The sequence below is a fragment of the Hylobates moloch genome, unplaced genomic scaffold (assembly GCF_009828535.3).
Source record: "Hylobates moloch isolate HMO894 unplaced genomic scaffold, HMol_V3 SCAFFOLD_4, whole genome shotgun sequence".
Classification (NCBI taxonomy): domain Eukaryota; kingdom Metazoa; phylum Chordata; class Mammalia; order Primates; family Hylobatidae; genus Hylobates; species Hylobates moloch.
The window spans coordinates 1,940,342-1,961,303 of NW_026652279.1; the positions used below are offsets into that span (position 1 = coordinate 1,940,342).

Consider the following 20,962-nt stretch of genomic DNA (forward strand, 5'->3'; position numbering starts at 1 on the left):
AATCCTACTTCTAACCAAACTGAATAAAGTATCAAAAGGAAACCTTGGTTTCATCCCAAGTGTTACAAGCTGCTTTCACATATTGAAAGTTTGGCTCTACCACTAACAGGCAAGGAAACACTTTCAAACCTGGCAGGTGATGAGAACAGACTTCAGAACTTGGCTACACTGTCATCAGACATCTGGGGCCGGAATTAGGGCAGGGGTTCTCAAGTGGTGACAATTTTGTCCCACAGGGGACATTTGACATGTCTGGAGACATTTTTGGTTGTCACAACTGGGTGGGAGGTGTTTCTGGCATCTAGTGGGTAGAAGCCTGAATGCTACAAAGCATCTCACTACGCATATTCTCACTCCCCAAACTCTGAATCTTCGGGTACAAAATGTCAGTAGTGCCAAGACTGAGAAATCCTGGACGAGCATGGAATACAGAGCAGTGTGGACTCATTGCTAACTATTTTCCTCACTATACTGGACGCTCCAGGTAGGTAGAAATCATTGTACCTTCAGTGCCTAGAACAGTTCCCAGTACTTAGCAGGAGCTCTATTAATTTTTGTGGAGTGAATGCACTTTAATAGCAGATATTAACGCAGGTCAGTTAACATTTTTCTTCACAGCAGAGCAAATATTTCTTCAATATTAAAGTCAGAAAGCAAGGTGAAAAGAGAAGACATAGCAGAACATGACTTTGCTTATTTGGGCATCTAGCACATCAGACACTTCCAATAAATCTGTTCCAATAAATCTGTCCCACTTCCCACATCCCTATCTTCCCTAGAGAAGTAACTGATGCCACATCCAGAACCTAACAATAAGTTATGTCAACTTTACCAGCACCAACATATTTCTAGAATCCATTTGCTTCTGTCCATCCATAAAGCCTAAGCCGCCATCATCAACGTCTCTAATGAGTCACGTTGCTTTTGCTCTTGATCTCTAACTTCCATTCTCCACAAAGCAATAACCATATGTCCTGTTAAAGGCATTAATCAGATTACATCCCTCTTGTGTTCAAAACTTGCTAACATCCTCACGGGGGCTTAAAACATCTTACAAAGCCTGGCACCTGCTCACCTCTGTACTACAGTCATAGCGGTCATCTTCCTATTTAACCAAATTTCCAATTCCTTTGCTCCTCAGAGCCTCTGCACTGGCCTGGGAACGCTCTTCCTCTAGATCCATACATGGCTGGCACTTTCACGTAATTCAGGAATCAGTTTAAAGTCAACTCATCAGAGAGAAATTTTTTGACTACACAGATTCTTCATCTGTGTAGTCAGACAAGTTTTATTGTCTTTGGATTATGAGGTGCAATCTGAGAGCTTTATTTGCTCATTTATACTTGTACACTGGCATTCCTCCCAGATTGGAGTGTCAGCTTCATGAAGACAGAGAACCTGACTTTTGTTCTCTGCTGTGTCCCAAGCAAGCACAGCGCCTGGTACAATGTAAGAAGAAGTCAATATACATCTGCTGAATGAGTAGATAACTGAGGAATAAACGGATGAAATAAAAAGTTCATATACATGAAATAGTCAGAGAAAAAAGAACTCATCTAAAAGAAAATATGTGTTAACTGTCACTTACAAAAGAGTTTCCTAGAATTTTCAAATTAAACTCCAAACGGCATCTTTTATTTAACTGCGATCAATTCAACATAAGACTAAAAATCAGAATAATAGAGGATAGTTCATGTTCATCTAGCACCAAGTGTAACTCAGAAATTAAATTAACAGTTTGTTAGTATAAATCTCCCTCCTTCTTTTTATGAGTACTAAATAAAAGTTCATCCTATATTTTTAAATCTGTTACAAGCAAAGAGACAATGAAATAATGAAAGTAACATGAAATAATTTTGCTAATTCTCAATACATAACCATAGCAATGATTTGGTAAGTTTCCAAATATGGTTCAGCAGTGTGGACCAGCATGGTATGAAAATAAATTTAACTGTGTTTTCCTTTTATAATTTTTATTACTGTGAAAGAAAATAATTAAGGTATTTAATATTCACAAACAGTATCAGAGGCAAGAATATGAGTATGCCATTACTGACGAAACCTGGAACAAAACGCAAGTGTAATGTTGCTTTTTTTGGACCATGTGATATATCTGAATGCAACAAGGAAAGAAACCAGAAATATGTTAGCAATGATTGGTAGGGTGAGTGGATGGTAGCATGTAGAGTCAAGCAAAGTCAGAGGCTGTGACGAACCACGCTGAATTAGCACATGCAGTTCCTCTTGCTCTGCCTCCCGCCCACCTTTCCAACTGCAGTTCTCATCACTCCAGCAACATCCCCAAAACTTGCAGGGTTCTAAAGTTTGTATAGTCTCGGGGTATCTGTGTCCTTATTTACACCACAGCTGAGTCTAAAAGAACTTTCTGCAATGATGGAAATGACCTAATTCTGCACTGTCTATTGCTTCTGTATCAAGAAACTGAATTTTGCAAAGCATTTAATGTTAATTAACTTAAATTTAGCCACAGGCTGCCAAATTGCACAGCACAACTCTAGACACTCTCCCTATAGTCTGCAAACTCCTGCTCGTCCTTCAAGACCCAATTCAAATGTCTCTTCCTCCAGAATCCCCTTCCTCTTCCTGTTCCCTAAATAGCAGGCTTCATGGCTTTAATGATAACCACTTATCACATTCTATTACAATTATTTTATGATATATTGGTCCTTCCAACTACATCAAGAATCTCTCAAGGGGACGGACTCTGCCTGGCTCATCTCTAAATACTCAGTTCCATGCTTGGCACATGAGAATTATTTGATAAATACTTGTTGGATGCTCAAGTGAAATAATGAAGCCATCTTTAGATATGAACAAATATAAGCACAGCTTACCAGAAAAGTTCTTCCCAGGGGAAGGTTTACTCCATTTATATAAGAAGCTGCAAACCAGATATAGCTTGAGCATCCCTAATCTGTAAATCCAAAATGCTCCAAATGCTCCAAAATCTGAAACTTTTTTTTTTTTTTTTTTTTTTTTTTTTTTTTTTTTTTTTTGAGAGGGAGTCTTGCCCTGTTGCACAGGCTGGAGTGCAGTGGCGCGATCTCGGCTCACTGTAAGCTCTGCCTCCCGGGCTCATGCCATTCTCCTGCCTCAGCCTCCCGAGTAGCTGGGACTACAGGCGCCCGCCACCAAGCCCAGCTAATTTTTCGTATTTTTAAGTAGAGACGGGGTTTCACCGTGTTAGCCAGGATGGTCTCGATCTCCTGACCTTGTGATCTGCCTGCCTTGGCCTCCCAAAGTGCTGGGATTACAGGCGTCAGCCACGGCGCCTGGCCCAAAATCTGAAACTTTTTGAGCACCAACATGATGCCACAATTGGAAAATTCCACGTGTGGTATTATGATGGGTCACAGTAAAAATGCAGCTAAAACTTTGTTTCATGGACAAAGTTATTTAAAATATTATATACAATTACCTTGAGGCTATCTGTATAAGGTCCATATAAGACATAAACAAATTTTGTGTTTAGACTTGGGTCCCATTCCCAAGATATCTCACTATGTATATGCAAATATTTCCCAATCCAAAAAAAATTTGACAACTGAAACACTTCCAGGCCCAAGCATTTCAGATAAGGGGCAGTCAATATGTATGATCTTCATATTTGATAGTATTCCACCATATTTGTATATGTGTGTGCGCATGTATGTGTGTGTGTGTGTGTGTGTGTATGTGTGTGTGTATTTGGTAGAAATTGCTTACCAATGTTAAAAACAGATTTCCAACATTTCTTGAAACAAATATTAGATCTGGCAATTTTAGTCCCATATTTGGGCTTGGCAACAATGAACTAGAATGTAACAAACAGCTGCATCATTTAGATAATGAATATCCTCTACAGAGTCTTTTTTTTTTGGTACTTTTAGTCCACTGTTGTCATTTATGGTCTCTGTCTTTCTCCTGTAGCCATTTGACCTTACAACACCAGACAATGAATGAAGAGACAGAAATTTCAAGTTCAGACATTGATTTCTCACTGACATTAGCAAAATAACAACAGTGACAATACTAGCTGCAACAACAACAATACTAGCTGCAACAACAACAATAATAATGGCTGGTAGTGTTTACTGAACATGACATGCCAGGTATTATACTAGGCAATTAATACACATTGTCAGATAGAATCCTCCTCCATGACCTAGAAAATAGCCTTAGCTTCATTTTATCAATGAGGATAGTGAGATTCTAAGGGGTAAGCTGAAAACAAACAGAAAGGTCTCCCCCTACTCTGCCCATCATCAGAGTCCTCATTGCCATCTCTTCATTACAAGGTGACATCCCTCTTCACCCCTCCATGTTCCTCCCAGTCCGGATTTAGACCCAGAGCACAAGACAAAGTGGGACCTTGGGCAAGTGACATAACCTTTCTGCATTTTGCTTCTCCACTCACAACGGACTTCAGAAATAAGAGCTGACATTACCTCCAGGGGCACATGCGGGCACATGAGATGATGTGGGTGAAACATTGAACTTCTTAGACACTTTTCACGAATGGAAAATGATCTCATCTGAGCAGGCAGAGGATGGCTGGGCAAAGGCTGACACATCTGGAGTAGGGAGGCATGGAAAGGGCTGAACCCTCTTAAGGTAAATAATGGCCTTGTGGCTTTTGCTAGCACCCACCCTCAAGGAGCCCTCATCTAGGGAGAGAATGTCTTTGTGGAACTAGTATAAATTTGGCTCCGTGAGGCTCGCCTAGCTTCATGCCAGTTAGGTGATATTGAAAGAATGCCAAGTCAATGGAAGGTTTAAGAATCAGCTATTGTAGGCCGGGCGCGGTGGCTCCCACCTATAATCCTAGCACTTTGGGGGGCCGAGGTGGGCGGATTGCCTGAGCTCAGGAGTTTGAGACCAGCCTGGGCAATATAGTGAAACCCCATCTGTACTAAAATACAAAAAAAAAAAAAAAAATTAGCTGGGTATGGCAGCATACACCTGTAGTCCCAGCTACTCAGGAGGCTGAGGCAGGAGAATTGCTTGAACCCGGGAGGTGGAGGTTGCAGTGAGCCGAGATGGTGCCACTGCACTGCAGCCTGGGTGAGACAGCAAGTCTCCTTCTCAAAAAACAAAAACAAAAAAGAATCAGCTATTGCAGGCCTAGCACTCTGCCAGGACAGGAGTTGGCAAACATTTTCTATAAAGGTCCAGATACTAAATATTTTAGGCTTTGCAGGCCATAGGTAAACAAATGAGCATGGTCGTGTTCCAGTAAAACTTTACTTACAAAACTGGGCCAGGGCCCACAGGTATCGTTTGCCCACAACCCCTGTGCTAGGCACCATGGAGGCAGAGCAGAGGCTCTTCACAGTCACCCGGCACAATCACCAGGGGCAAAGCATGATGCAGCCTGTTGGATTCCCCACCCTGGTAGCCACAGTCCTCTGAGGTAAAGGCCTGGACAGCAAGAATGACTTAAGCAATAGACTTTCTTGGTGGCTCCAGCACCAGACTCACCCCACAGGGCATGAGGAGAGTGAGCCTCTCTTTCCCATGAATGGTTCCTCCCAGCAGCTGTGCAGGCCTGTCTGCAGAAGAGGTGAGGCTACATCGCCTTCAACCACGGGATGTATTGGCTCCTCTGACTAAATCAAAGTCCACAGATGATAGGCCTACAACATCCAAGAAGTTGCCAAACAAAGATGCTTAAATTGATACAGACAAAACTAAATACCTCTCCTTCCCTTGTGCCTGCTTTGACTCCCCTAGATGCCACCCTTAGTGCCACTTCACACTGAGCTATCTACTTGCACTTGAATCCCCCATGTCTCATTACCATGTGTATATCCCAAGACGGGGTGGCTCCTGTTGTAGGCCACATTTTTTTGGTTGTTGTTTGTTTTTTTTGAGACGGAGTCTCACTCTGTCTCCCAGGCTGGAGTGCAGTGGTGCGATCTCAGCTTACTGCAAGCTCCGCCTCCCAGGTTGAAGCAATTCTCCTACCTCAGCCTCCCGAGTAGCTGTGATTACAGGCGCCCACCACCACGCTTGGCTACTTTTTATATTTTTGGTAGAGACGGGGTTTCACCATGTTGGGGAAGCTGGTCTTGAACTCCTGACCTCACAGGATCCACCTGCCTCAGCATCCCAAAGTTCTGGGATTACAGGCGTGAGCCACTGCGGCCGGCCAGGCCACACTGTTTAAAGTCTATGCAGTCCTTCTTTGATATGATAACCTTGAGGTTGGTTACATTTCTTCCAAGTGTATGACCAACAGGACGCAGAGAAGCAAAAGTTTTCTTACTGTTTCGTCTGTTAACGTAACCTCCCATTGTCTTTATGCTTTTGTTTCTGTTCTCATTTAATCCTGTTTTCCTTCACAGGATTAAGTCTGCTCATTTCTAAACTACTGTCTGAACTTTAATATTCTAACATGTCTTAGTGTCATGTTTACTCTTCATTGTTTGACTTTCTGAGTGAAATAGTGAAGAATATGAGAGTGGAAAATGTATTTGGAAAGATTCTAGGTTTTAAAGTTTCAGCTTTAGTTGATCCTTCCTACATGTGGGACCTTGGGCAAATGAGTGAATAACCTGAACTTGAATTGCTTTACCTGTAAGACAAAGGTAAGTACGCCAATCTCGGAGAGGTATTGTAAGGATTACATGAGTTAAACATGGAAAACTCCTCTTCCAACTCAATAATAAAAACACAAAAAATCCAACTTACATGGGCACAGAATCTGAATAGACATTCCTCCAAAGAAGCTATACAAATGACCAAGGGGCATGTGGAAAGATGCTCAATATTAGCTATCCGGGATGCCTCACCCAATCAAAAGGACAATGAGATACCACTTCATGCTTATTGGGATGACTAGAATAAAGAGTTACAAAATAACAAGTACTGGTGAAGGTATGAAGAAACTAGAATCTTCTTACACTATTGGTAAGAATGTAAAATGGCAACGCTGCTTTGAAAATGGTCTGGAAGTACCTTCAAAAATTAAACATAGAGTTATCTTATGACCCAGAAATTCTACTCCTAGTTATATACCCAAGAGAAATGAAAACATACATCCCACACAAACACTTGTAATATTAATAGCAGCATTCACAGAAGGATTATTCATAAGAAGCAAAAAGTGGAAACAACTCAACTGTCTATCAAATGATGACCAGATAAGCAAAATATGGCCTAGGTATACAATGGAATATTATTTAGCAATAAAAAGAAGTTTGTGAAATGCAAAGAAAACAATCAACATAGTGAAGAGACAATTTACAAAATGGGAGAGCATATTTGGAAACTATATATCAGAAAAGGGATTAAATTCCAAAATATATAAGAAACTCATCCAACTCAATAGTACCCTCCCCTGTAAAATAACCCAATTAAAAAATGAGCAAAGGACCTGCACAGATATTTTTCTGAAGCGGACATACAAATAGCCAACAGGTTTATAAAAAATGTGAAATATCACTAATCTTCAGGGAAACGGAAATAAAAACCACAGCGAGGTATCATCTCACACGTGTTAGGATGGCCATTATCAAAAAGTCAAAAGATAACAGGTATTGCTGAGGGTGTGTAGAAAACGGAACCCTTCTTGGTGGAAATGTAAACTTGTACAGCCGTTATGGAAAAGAGTAGAGAGGTTCCTCAAAAATTAAAAATAGAATACCATATGATCTAGTAATCCCACTCCTGGATATAGAACCAAAGGAACTGAAATCTCCCATCCAAAAGAGGTATCTCCACTCACATGTTCATCATAGCATTATTCAAAACCACCAAGACATAGAATCAACCTAAGTATCCACTGACAGATAAACACAGACATGCGAAGTATACATCAATAATGGAATACGATTTACTCTTTAAAAAGAAGGAAAGAAAATCCTGCCATTCGCAAAAACATGATAAACCTAGAAGTCATTATGCCAAGTGGAATAATCCAGACACAGAAAGAAAACTACTGCATGATCTTACTTAGATGTGTAATCTAAAATATTTAAACTGTTAGAAACAGAGCATGGAATAGTAGTTGCCAAGGGCTAGGCACGGGGGAAATGGGAATAATTTGGTCAAGGGTACAAACTTTCAGTTATAAGATAAGTAAGTGCTGGCACTCTAATGTCTGGCATGGTGACTAAGGCTAACGATAATATATTGTATACTTGAAATTTGCTAAGAGAGTAGATCTTTACTGCTCTCACCATGCACACACACAAAAGGTAACTACGTGAGGTAAAGGATATGTTAATTAGCTTAGTTGTGGTAATCATATCACAATGTATACATATATTAAATCATCACAGTATATTTCAAATGCATATAATTTTTGTTAATCATACCTTAATCAAGCTGTAAAAAAAGAAATGTAAGTGCTGATACATGCCAAAAGATGGATGACCCTTGAAAACTTTGTTAAATGGAAAAAACAGTGGCACACACCACTACATAATGTATGATGCCATTTATATGAAATGTCCATAACAGGCAAATACATAGAGACAGAAAGTAGATGAGTAGTTTCCAGGGTTATGGAAGGGGAGGAATGGAGAGTGACAGCTAATGGGCACAGGGTTTCTTTTGGGGGTGATGAAAATATTCTGGAATTAGATTGTAGTGACAGTTACACAACTCTTTGAATATACTTGAAAACATTGAATTGTACATTTTAAATGGGTGAACTGTATGGTATTTTAATTGTATCTAAATAAAGCTGTTACTATATGGAAAGTTCTTAGCTTCGTGTCTGAGACAAAGGAAGAATTAAAATGGTCACTACTGTTATCATTCATTCACCTGCATTTTAAAAATGCAGTCGGTTATTCTAGAGACTTTTCACCCCTGTTATTCTGAGAATTAAAATACTCAAACATATGTGTGGTTAGGTCTAGAAGAGGAGGATTATTGTAGCCTGGAGTAGTTAGAAAAGCCCTTGAGAAGTTTAAACAGAATAAAGGAGGAGGCAAAGGAGAAATCACCAAAGGCAGCAATCTGAAAGTGCAAAGGTGGGAATAACTTGGTTCCCTGTGGGAGCCATAAGGAGGAAATTCGATTAAGCAAATGGCTCATGAATGCAAGGGATAAGTTGAAGAGAAGGCAAAGTTAGATTTCCAAGGGTCTTGGAAGCATAGGCCAAGATGTTTGGACTTCCTCCAGCTTTGGAATGTCAGGAACTGAATTTAAGGAAAGCTATCCTGACAGTTTATGTGGTACAAAAGGGACTGGCTGAAATCAGAACCCAGGAAGTATGAGTTAGTTAGGGCCTGAAGAAAGAAATAAGAATGGAAATAGGAAAGAAATAGCACAAAATAGTGGCTACTTCTTTCCGCTCCCCCACCCAAAGCCAGTTGTTCTAAAGTGGCTATTTCTTTATGATAAAGGTGACAGAATACAGAAGAAAAAAAAAATCTCCCTTCCTCCTTCATCAACACCTAACAAAAGGAACAATAATAACCATAAAATCATGGTTTAAAAAAAAAGGGAAATGTACCAGTAAGCTCTAAATAAGGAATTAAGCACAAACTTGTGCCATAAAATTCAAAAGAGGAAACTAATTAAAAAAAAAAAAAGGAAGGCAGGAAGGAGCGAGAGCAGGTGAAAAAGCAAATAGGAGATGATTTTGATGCAATTTGAAGTTGCATCAAAATCTTCCACCTCAACTGTCAGAAACAGATTGGAGAAAGTATTTGAGTTGACAAAATTATGGGATTTCTCTTCAATTTTCCCCACAATCAGGAGACAAGTAGACCGAAGTCAGGATTTTGATGTAGGATTTTTCTTCTCGGTCACTTTGCAAGCTGGGAACCCCTGGCCAGCGATGCCCGTCCCGGGCCTTGCTTGGCTGTGCTGGTGTGCTCCCGCTTCTTGTGTTACAGCTTGTACCCACGTGTGGTGGTTCCCTGAGCTCTTGTACCACGCCCAAGAAGAATGAGGATACACCGGACATTGAAGGGTGAGGAGGGCACAGAAGAATTTTATTGAGTGATGAAAACAGTTTTCAGTGAAGAGGGGACGTGGGTTTGGTCCCCCTACCTGAAGGTGAGAAAGTTCCCCTATGTGGCTGGGCCTGGGGCCTTTTCCGGACTTAGAATGGGAAGTGCCTGCTGATTGGTTTGTGAGTCTGCAAAAAAGTTTAAAGCAAAGACACCACTCAAAGGTGGGCACAACAGTGTAGAAAACCAATTAGGAAAGCGCAGGTATATGTAAAACAGGTAAAGGCTGGGGACCAATCAGAGGAGAGCTTACCAAACAGAAAGGGAAATTCTCAATCCAGTCTGAGGATTTAACTTGTAGCTTGGCTTTCAGGCTTTAAACTCTCTTCCACTTGATGTGGGGTTTCACTGGGGACCCACCCCTATCTGCCTAGGCATTTGCCTGCCTTCTGTTGCTATCAGTTTGGAAACCTTGGTGAAGCCCCAGAAAACCCTGAGGAGTACAATCCCAGAACTTCAGCCCAGCCAAGAATAGCAATAATTATGACAGGGGCTTGGCAGGAAAAAAGAATTGATAGAACTTAGAGAATGATAGTATACAGAGAATGAACTTCAAGAATAAACTGGAGATGACCCAAGGGTTCTAGCCTGGATTTTTTCAGAATGGGGGTGATACCAGTAAGGCCAGGGGTCAGAATAGGGGAACATTTTATGGGAGAAGGGCATGCACTCTGTTATCAGATAAATTAAGTTTGAGCAACTCATCCCTTGAATTCGTATGTCTGTATAAACCTAACCTAGTGCCTCTCACGTACTAAGCCTTTTATAGGTGTGTGCAGGAGGGATGAGGCATATAAAATTTAATTAAATATGAACAAATGATGGTAACAATAAACTCAGATTTTAAAAAATGGTTTTGTTTCAACTACTGTGGAGTCAATAGACTCTAGGAGTCTTAAAAATTTTTTAATTTTAAACTGTTTCTTAGATATTATAAAGTCACAGTCTGAGTCATCTTGCACTTAAAAAATAATCCAGAAGAGCCTATTAAAGAATAGAAAACCTGAATATGTAACTTCCTCCATTGACAGAAAGAACAAAAATGTCAACGTTCACAGCTTAAAGACATTTGGGACCTCAAAAAGATGTATCATAGGTAAGTTTCAAGATAATCATTTTCTGTACATGAATGATATTATATAATCATAATCCATTGGAAATTAAGTCAATTTACAAAAAAAGCCCCTCAGAAATGCAAATAACAGTGCTTTGTAAAACTGTATGGCCCATTTTCTAGAAGGTACTGTGTGATTCTGGGACTGGACTTTTCATTAAAAAGGTAAGAGATTCAGGCATCAGACATGTTCAATTATTGGCTCCCTAATGAAGTTCACTATCCTGTCTAGTGGAGCTTTCTCTTTCAAAAGACCCCTTCCTCCTTGTGTATTCTGGCATTGAGTGTCTCTGGCACTTGCTCTATAAGAATAACTGGCCAGTACAATGCTCTTGAATGCAGAGAGTTGGAGCTTGAATGGACACCATGAGCCCCAAGGACATGAAAATAATTTTTTGATTGTGTGTGTTTTTATATAACTTCTTGCACAAAATCAGTCTTTGTAATTTCCTAGACTTCAAGGGCATTCTTTTCAAGTTGGGGCTTCTTAACGTGCCCCTTAAAAATCCTAAAATTAAGTGCATTTTTAAGCTATCTGTGTAAATATATTAAAAATTTTCCTCATTAGGAAGTTTCCGGTTTATGGCAAAGTTTTCAGAGGAGTCCGTAACCCAAAGTGGATCCAGAATCACAGCATGTAGACCCCTAAAAATTAAAAACATTGAAACCTGTTTAGCAAATCTGCATGAAATGAGCCAAATTCATACTGCTTCTGTGGAGTTGGTTCCTGGAAATCTAGGCATTTAGTGGTGGAGTTACAGATGGATCTCAATTGCCTGTGTGATTTTCCCGGCCTATTGTTTTCGTATCTGACTAATTATTCTCTTAAAATTTCCATCCATAAAAAATTTCCAAAGATATTAGGATCTCTCTTCACATAGTCTTTCCTTCTTCTGAAAGATGCTATTGTTGTCACTTTGAAAACTGTAAATAGCATTCAAGATGATATTTAAGTTTGTGCCAACATTTAGTGGAAATGTCTAAGTTTTGAAATAGTAGGGAGCTCACATTCCATCTGGTGTGTTTCCATTTTATCTCCTATTCTCAGTGAATTTTAAAAGTCAGCTGCAGTGTCAATACCCTTTCTGCTATGCTAATGTGACCTCCACGTGGAAATCAAAGGAAAGGAGTTCTCAGGGCAAGTGATTCTTTCTCACTTGAACTATTTAGTGTCATAGAATCACAAAGTACCAGAGCTGAAAGCAGGCTTACGGGTGACCAAGATGAATACCTCTCAGTTTGAAGGGAAACTGAGCCTCAGGCAGAGGGAACTGCCCATAGTCTCATTAGCCACAGGGACAGGAGTCGAGCCTCGATAGGAAGCCTTTCTGATGGCCCCGTATCAGGTGGTCACTTCCTTCCCCACACTTCCATGGCCCTTTACCAGAGACCACCATCCCATGTTACTTAGTGGTTTCAACTTTGTAGCATAGTTACTGTCACTAATTTCTTACCCATGTGTGGCAGGCTAATATTTCAAAGTAATCACTGGTGTCCCATTTCCTTCCTGACCGTCTCTTGGCTAAAGGGAAGTGCATCTATTGCTTAGCAGTAGTCTCCTTCACTCACCAGCTTAGCTTCTAATTCAAAAGGCAGTGCCCCAGTGTGAGAGAGAAATGATTTATGCAGGGATAAGGACACAGAAGAGTTCTAACTGCCCACCCCCAGACTTTAAAATAGAGTTTCAAGCTGGATAATGGACAGAATTAAGAGAGACAAAGCAAGAAAGAGTGCATGTGTGGGCATGAGTGGGCACGTGCACGCATGTGTGTGCATGAGTGGGCACGTGCATGCATGTGTGTGCATGTGTGCACTGGGGCAGGGTGTGCTCTACGCTTGCCTTTTCCCCAACCCCCAGGCTGAATCCTGAGGTTGGCTAATATATTAGTTTTCTATTTGCTGCTATAACAAATTTCCACACACTCGGTGGCTTAAAACAACACAAATGTATTATCTTACAGCACTGGAGGTCAGATGTCCAAAATGGGTGTAATGGGCTAAAATTGAGGTGTTGGCCAGTCTGCATTCCTTTTTTGGAGGCTCTAGGGGAAACTCTGTTCTTTTACCTTTTCCAGCTTCTAGAAGCTGCCTGAATTCCCTGGCTTACGGCTCAATTCTATCTTTAAGGCCATTGATGGTCAGTTGAATCTTCCTCATATTGCATCACTCTGACACTAATTATTTTGCCTCCCTCTTCCACCTTTGTGATTATATTGAGTCCACTTGGATAATCCAAGGTCATCTCCCTATCTTAAAGTTGGCTGACTAGCCTCTAATTCAATCTTCTACCTTAATTCTCCTTTACCATCTAACATATTTACAGGTTCTGAAAGATTGGTACGTAGGCACCATTTGGGAGGCTATTATTTGGTCTTCCACAGCTGACTCACTGCAAGCCATCCCTTTGAATTTGAGACTCTAAGAGGAGACTGAATGTGCATTCAGCTTTTTCCATCCAGAATTCTGGTAGTACATAGCTTTGCAAAGAGAATAATGAAGGACTATAGCAGCAACATGAATGTCTGCTAGAGGCACCTAATTTCCTGCAGGTCTTACCAAAGTATGTCAGAACAGACAAGCTTTTTTTTGAGCCCATGAGAAGAACTCTGACAAGCTGGCAAAGGCCAAAGAGTAAGTGTCCTTCATGTGCTTGTGACAAGAGACTATGTCAGGACCATGGACACCTCCAGGGATGTAGGAGGCCAAAGGTCACCATCCCGCAAAGGATGACTGCATTCCTTATGGGTATCAGAATGGACCAAAGACGCACACAAGGACCAGGCAAAGTGGATTACTTGGACACCAGAGGCCAAGGAAACAATCGCCAAGGACCACAGAATCCCTGCCTACCCCCACACGACATGTTGTTCATTAAGGCCCCAGAATACAGAATCTGAATTGAGAGATTATAAGCCAGAATAAGACTGAATGAATTACAGGCCTGAACTGACAGAAACGGCACTGAACTTGCTGAGCAAAACCTGGCCCAGGGCTGATGAGATTGTTTGCTCTCATAGCCAGAAATTCACCTGAACTTTGGGAGTCAAGAACATTTCATTTTTTAATAGTCAAACTGGTGACTGTGAAATTAATAACTGTTATACTTGGCACTCAAATAAACCTCAGACACAGCAAGGGTTGACTTGGTGATTGAGAAGAAACTGGAGACAATACAAAAAGAATGGGAATATAAGACTGTAGAGTATCACATCAGCACAACTGGCTATTTTATCTTTATTTATTTATATTCACTTTTATTTTTATTTTTTTGAGATACAGTCTTGCTCTGTCACCCAGGCTGGAGTGCAGTGGCACAATCTCGGCTCAGTGCAAACTCCACCTGCTGCGTTCAAGCAATTCTCCTGCCTCAGCCTCCTGAGTAGCTGGGACTATAGGCGCCCACCACCAGACCCAGATAATTTTCTGTATTTTTAGTAGAAATGAGGCTTCACCATGCTGGCCAGGCTGATCTGGAACTCCTGATCTCATGATCTGCCTGCCTCGGCCTCCCAAAGTGCTGGGATTACATGCATGAGCCACTGCGCCTGGCGCTACTTTTTAATTATATATTTTTAGGTGGAGTCTGGCTCTGTCACCCAGGCTGGAATGCAGTGGCATGATCTCAGCTCACTGCAACCTCCTCCTCTTGGGTTCAAGTGATTCTCCTGCCTCAGCCTCCTGAGTAGCTGAGATTACAGGCACGCACCACCACACCCGGCTAATTTTTGTATTTTTAGTAGAGATGAGGTTTCACCACGTTGGCCAGGCTGGTCTTGAACTCCTGACCTCAAGTGATCCGTCTGCCTGTATCCCAAGGAGTATCTTTATTTTTTTTTCTAACAAGTCAAAGAGTAGAAACACCAGAAAAGCCACTTCTCTGGGCATTTCAGCTACTTAGCTAGCTCACACATATGTATTTCCCATGAGGTTTTGATCAAAACTAAAGGCAATTTTTTTCACTAGGTTCACCAAACAATTGCCAGTAAATATTGGCTTCTGCCAATGAATGAAAAAGAACACAGGATGTCTGCTCTTAAAAAGTGACCCCTGATATTTCCTTTACGTTATCAAATTATTGCATACTCATTATATTACGTTTGGGAAATGCAAGAGAATATGAAGAAAAGAACAGGAGTGTAACATTCTATTTGAAGCCACAATCTCTCTTAATTTCAAGGTACATGTGCCTCCATTCCATTCTCCATTTATATGCCGCTCTTTCCATTCAACATTATATCCCAGTATTTTTTTTCCAGTGAATTTAGAAAGCTTACTTTGCCAAGATTGAGGAGGTGCACCTGTGACATAGCCTCAGGAGGTTCTGACATGTGCCCAAGGTGATCAGAGCACAGTTTGGTTTTATACATTTTAGGGAGACATGAGGCATCAATCAACATATGCAAGATGATAGGGAGACATGAGGCATCAATCAACATATGCAAGATGAACAATGGTTCATTCTGGAAAGATGGGACAACTCGAAGCAAAGGCAAGAAGACTCTAAGTGGGGAGGGAGCTTCCAGGGCATAGGTAGATAGGAGACACATGGTTGCATTCTTTTTTTTTTTTTTTTTTTTTTTTTTTTTGAGACGGAGTCTCGCTCTGTCGCCCAGGCTGGAGTGCAGTGGCGCGCTCTCGGCTCACTGCAAGCTCCGCCTCCCGGGTTCACGCCATTCTCCTGCCTCAGCCTCTCCGAGTAGCTGGGACTACAGGCGCCCGCCACTACGCCCGGCTAATTTTTTTGTATTTTTTTTAGTAGAGACGGGGTTTCACCATGGTCTCGATCTCCTGACCTCGTGATCCGCCCGCCTCGGCCTCCCAAAGTGCTGGGATTACAAGCGTGAGCCACTGCGCCCGGCCGGTTGCATTCTTTTGAGTTTCTGACTAGCCTCTCCAAAGGAGGCAATCAGATATGCGTTTATCTCAGTGAGCAGAGGGGTGACTTTTAATAGAATGGGAGGCAGGTTGCCCCTAAGCAGCTCTCAGCTTGACTTTTCCCTTTAGCTTAGTGATTTGGGGGCCCCAAGATTTCCTTTCACATTTCCCCCCTTCTCTTTGAAAAAAATCTTTTGGAGGAAGCATTTTAGAAGAAAATGAGTCTCTGGTCTCAGGTTTTGTCTCATCTCTCATGGCTAGGATGGTTTATTCCTAGACGGGTAGGTCTTGAGTTATTAGGTATGTTCATTTTCAGCAGGTTATAAGTCTCATGTTCTATGAAGAAAAAATAGGGGGAGGAAGGAAAAAACAACAATAACAAAGAACAAGCCTGTAAAATCCACATAGGCCATATTACTCTGAAGTCCATACATCAGGAGGCAGGTATGAAAGTGGCTTATGTATGTAAATATGTTGCTGTTCTTTTTTTCTGAAGTTTCCGTTGTCTAGCTTCAGTTCACTTGGCTTTACGAAAGCACAGCTTAGTTTTTGGTGACTCCAAATTAGGAAAAATGGGAAAAAAAGAAGGAAAAATAATTAAAAACATTGTTTTGCAGATTTGTAGCCCAGAAAAACTAGAATTCATTCCAAACTGTAGAAAATAATAAAAACGGGCAAGACTAGAATCTAACAACAGGTGTACTACAGTTTTTGAAATATAATTTTTTTCTCTCCTGTTTCCCATTTTTACTAAAGACAAATCATGGTAGGACTAATTTGTTTTATTAGTCTTGGCCTGATTATTTGTATACAGTGTTATATCATTAATATTATTCATTAAAACTCATTTGATGGCTACATAGATGAATATATAGTATTAAATATATTCCTCTATTATTTGGCATTTAAATTGTTTCTGAGGTTTAGATTTTTTCAAATTAATTAGATCAGTCGTCCAAGTTTTATAGACACACACTCACACACACTCTGATGTCAACTGGAACCATAATGCAGGTAAGAGCATTTTGAATGTAGAGGTGATGACACAGAAATGCCTGTTATTCTCTAGGTTGGATGTAGACACAATTCCATACATGAAGGTGTGTGTTGACCAGCCTATTTTGGATTGTCTATCCTGGAGAGTACTGGTGGGCCTTTTAGGGGAGCAATTTATCAAGTTAATTTTCAGGGAGATTCCAGAAATGGGTACAGGGGACAGAGCTGGCCTTAGCGATTTGATTCTGGAGTTACCCACAAAGTTCCACTGTGCCTCTAGACTAAGCCTCGTAGTCCAGCTTTAAAATCTCATTCTTTTCTCAGCAGGCTTTGTCGGTTTGAAAAAATACCTTGGCATCTCCGGAAGGCCAACAATTTGAAATACTATTGTAATAACTGAGGTACAAGTTCTTTCTCAGGGGGAGGTTCTGACAGGAGGCAGGCAGTGCCCAAGAAGTGGGGGGACTTGCAGCTGATAAAGGAAAGCCATGGACCTGAGGATTCGGAGAACCAGGCTGTGAATGCAGAGGGCTGGGGAAGTGCCAGGTTCAGCTCAACAGTTATTTCTTGACAACCTACTCTATTATGAAGTGGTATTCATTGGGTGCTGGGAGGCAGAGATGACTAAGATGAGTAAGATGCCTCTGGTAGTTCATAAAGGCAGCAGCGAGAGGGAGAACCCAGACTCTGGAGCCAGACAGCCTAAGTATGAATCTCAGGTCTGTTTCTTACTCTGTGTCCTCAGAAAAGTTTTCAAGTCTGCCTTTGCCTCCGTTTCTATATATGATGGAGACAAATGTACCTTAATGCCCAAACAAGCACTTCATTGTATCTACTAACTCATCAGTATGCTAATGTCATAATCATATCACAGTCTCCCTCCACATTTGAGGTATCTCCAGCTAATGAAAATTTTGTTTCCAACCTCTTTCAAGGAGTCGAATTCAGCCTTATCCCAGATCACCAATAGACGAAACCAGCCCAATGCCCCAGGGAAACAAGGTAAATGGTAGACACTGCAAGTGGATGGAAAATGATTTGGGAAAACAAGTGCAGTTGCTTATTTCAGGTCGCTAAAAGGAAATTCAGCCTCAGTCTTCAATATCAACTGATAGGGTCAAGATTATCAGAGAAGCCAGCTGAAATTTCATATATAGATTTGACCTAACTGTGCAATGTTCTTTCAATAACTCTGAAGAGCTCACTAGAAGAAACAATTTTTTAGAGGGAAAATATATGTTGGAGCAAGGCTACATTTCACTGCAAAGGGAATATTCTATGAGTTCCTTAGTCACCACTAATGTAAGAAGGATTTCCAGCAGGTACTGGTGCAACTGGCCTACAAGATATTTATGGTCCATTAAGAGTTGTAAGCAAGACTGTTTCTTTTTCAGAACAAAAGCAATTTTCTCTTAAATATTTTAGTGTGTTATGACATGAATACACTACAGGGCAAGCAAAAGTATTTAAGAGGTTCTGCACACAAAACCAGCTCCAAAAGGATGACCTTGGGAATTGTAGAAGCTTGGCTAGAGCATGTTGATGACTTCCTTGTGTTTAACAAAATACTATAAAAGGAGTTATAATAAAGTACCTAGATGGGGACCAGTGGGCCATATCCTAAAAGCAGAGAAAATGCCTGACTTTGTAAAATGCCATTTCTTTCACTGCAAGTCTAAATTACTGGTGGTGTGTCTAGGACCTATATATTTATTGGAAATCCAGGGTGTGTGTCGTGTGTGTGTGTGTGTGTGTGTGTGTGTGTGTGTGTGTGTGTGTGTGTAAATGTCTCTAAGGTTGAACAGGGATATGAAAACCATTTGAGATTTAGTACTGGAAGTCCCAGTGTCTAAGAAAATCACTTTTCTCACTATACATGGGTTTTCCATAAAATTGAAGTATAATATTTTCCTTAGGTTAAAGCAAAGGGTGACAAAAACAGGGAAGGCTTTGTAGTCAAACAGACTTTGATATAAACAAGCTTTGCCATGAGCTGGTTATGAGGTTTTGACATAGACATTTATTCTCTGCAAATTTAGTTTCAATTCAATGGTATGAATGGTATCTACCCTGCCAGGTTAACGAAAATAATGTATGCTTGGCACCTAGCAGACAGTCCAGCCCAATGTGTATTCTCATTGACAATAATAATTTGATTATTATTCTCAAATATTATATTTATCGAATATAGATTTATTATTAGTCTCAGTGTATTCTCAATGACAATAATAATTGTATTATATTATTATTTTTCATTAGTGCTCTCCCTAGGAGCAAAGACTGCGAACTATAGTTGTTTATGACCACTAGCCTTACACTAGAAGCCCAGTACGATTGGATATTTTCCCCCCATTTTAAATATGGGAAATGTGAGACACTGAGATTTAAATAGCAAGTTCAACATTAAAGAGTTTGCAATAAATCACTATGTTGACTCAAGGTGGAGAGAATTTAGAGCTATACAGGTATACCAGCTATTTCTTGATTTCTGTCATTAGAAAGAAAAACTGGCATCATTCAAATTCCTATTCTAAATCTAGGGACGGTCATAACAATCTCCACAAACAGCTGCTTGCCAGTAAGCTGAAGCAGTTTGAAAGCATTCTAGAGCAACACCATCCAGAAGAAATCTAATGCATGATACATAGGTTATTAAAAGTGGTAGCAACACCAAAACAAGTACAAAGAAACAGGTGAAATTAATTTTAGTGATATAATTTTTAACTCAACATTACCAAAATATTATTTCAACATGTAACTATTATAAAACATTATTAATGAGATATTTACTTTTTTTTTTTGGTAGAAGTCTTTGAAATCCAAACTGGATTTTACATTTACAACAAATCTCAATTCAGACTGGTCCCATCTAGCTAGTGGCTACCAAATTGAACATCAATGGTAGACGTCACCTCGCAGTGACAAAAATATAACCACATTTGAATACTCAACGTGGGATTCTAAACATCAGGCTATGTTTCCAGGACTCTATGTCTCCAAAAGCAGGCAACTTGGAGGCCTTAGGGTTCCTTCCTGCTGGCACGTGGCACATGAATGAACCTTGCTCCAAGCTAAGAAGTTACGGGATTTATTTATAAAGGTTGTATGAATTACGTGCATCATTCTTTTGTCTAAAGAATGACAGGTGATAATTTAAAAATAAAATATTTACAAATGCTTTGGGACTTTAAAATTGTATTAATTTTTATCTTCTGTTTTCCCCTAATTCTTGCTTATTTTGATTTTCTTCATTAAAAGAGAGATAAAGTCAAATGTTTGGGGGCTTTTCACTTTGGGGCCATTATAATTTATATTGAGGGAATCGTGTCAATGCTTAATTCATATCTGTTTTATTTTTACCTAGTTTATCCATTTCTGATCATAATTTATTTTTCCAATGGTCTTTTTTTTTCCTATCCTTAATCCCTATACTCTCATTTCTCTAAGTAAAATAGATTTGGAAAAACTACTGAGATCTTGGTAGTTTGCTTTAGCAGGTTAACTCCAAACTTATCAAAACTTTTTGGACAATTTTAAGTGACTGTTTATTAATAGCTATGTCAAGAACCTTGAATGTAAACCTAAGATTTTTTTAAACACCAAAACAGCCCATTCTTCAAGCACTGTAGTTAAACTTAGGTTTCATTGCAGCAGCCACTGTGAGACAGAGAGCAGAACTGTGAGAAGCAGGTAGGAAGACGGATGGGATCCAGCAACAAGGACACCTCGGAGCAGGCATTTTCCTCCTTCACTGGCAAGCACCTTAGAGCTTTCTGATGGAATGTATGTTTGGAGCGAGAATTCACTGTGGAGGGCAGATAGGACTCTGCAGAAGAAAGCCTGGTTTGTGAAATAATGAGGGAGGACCACATGGAGTGGTTTGATAGAGTGGATTTACTATGGATGCTATGGATAGAGTGACACGTGATTAAATTTTTGTTATTTCTCACTAACATGCAATTGAACATATTCAAACAACATAGGAGAGCAATTCTGGGAAACTAAT

At 40.3% G+C, this 20,962-nt stretch overlaps 1 protein-coding gene across 6 annotated transcripts in view; it reads right to left on the reverse strand.

Moving 5' to 3' along the window:
- Positions 1-20,962, reverse strand: part of FHIT (fragile histidine triad diadenosine triphosphatase) — a 1,522,387-nt gene that overhangs the window by 148,219 nt on the left and 1,353,206 nt on the right. Inside the window, exon 11 of one of the 6 annotated variants that reach the window (XM_058437114.1) lies at positions 16,355-16,516. The exons of the other annotated variants lie outside the window; for them this stretch is intronic. Within the exon in view, the coding sequence (XP_058293097.1) occupies positions 16,478-16,516 (39 nt within the window). The 3' untranslated portion in view covers positions 16,355-16,477. Of the gene's footprint in view, positions 1-16,354; positions 16,517-20,962 lie in introns of those variants that run through there. 6 annotated transcript variants of the gene reach the window in all.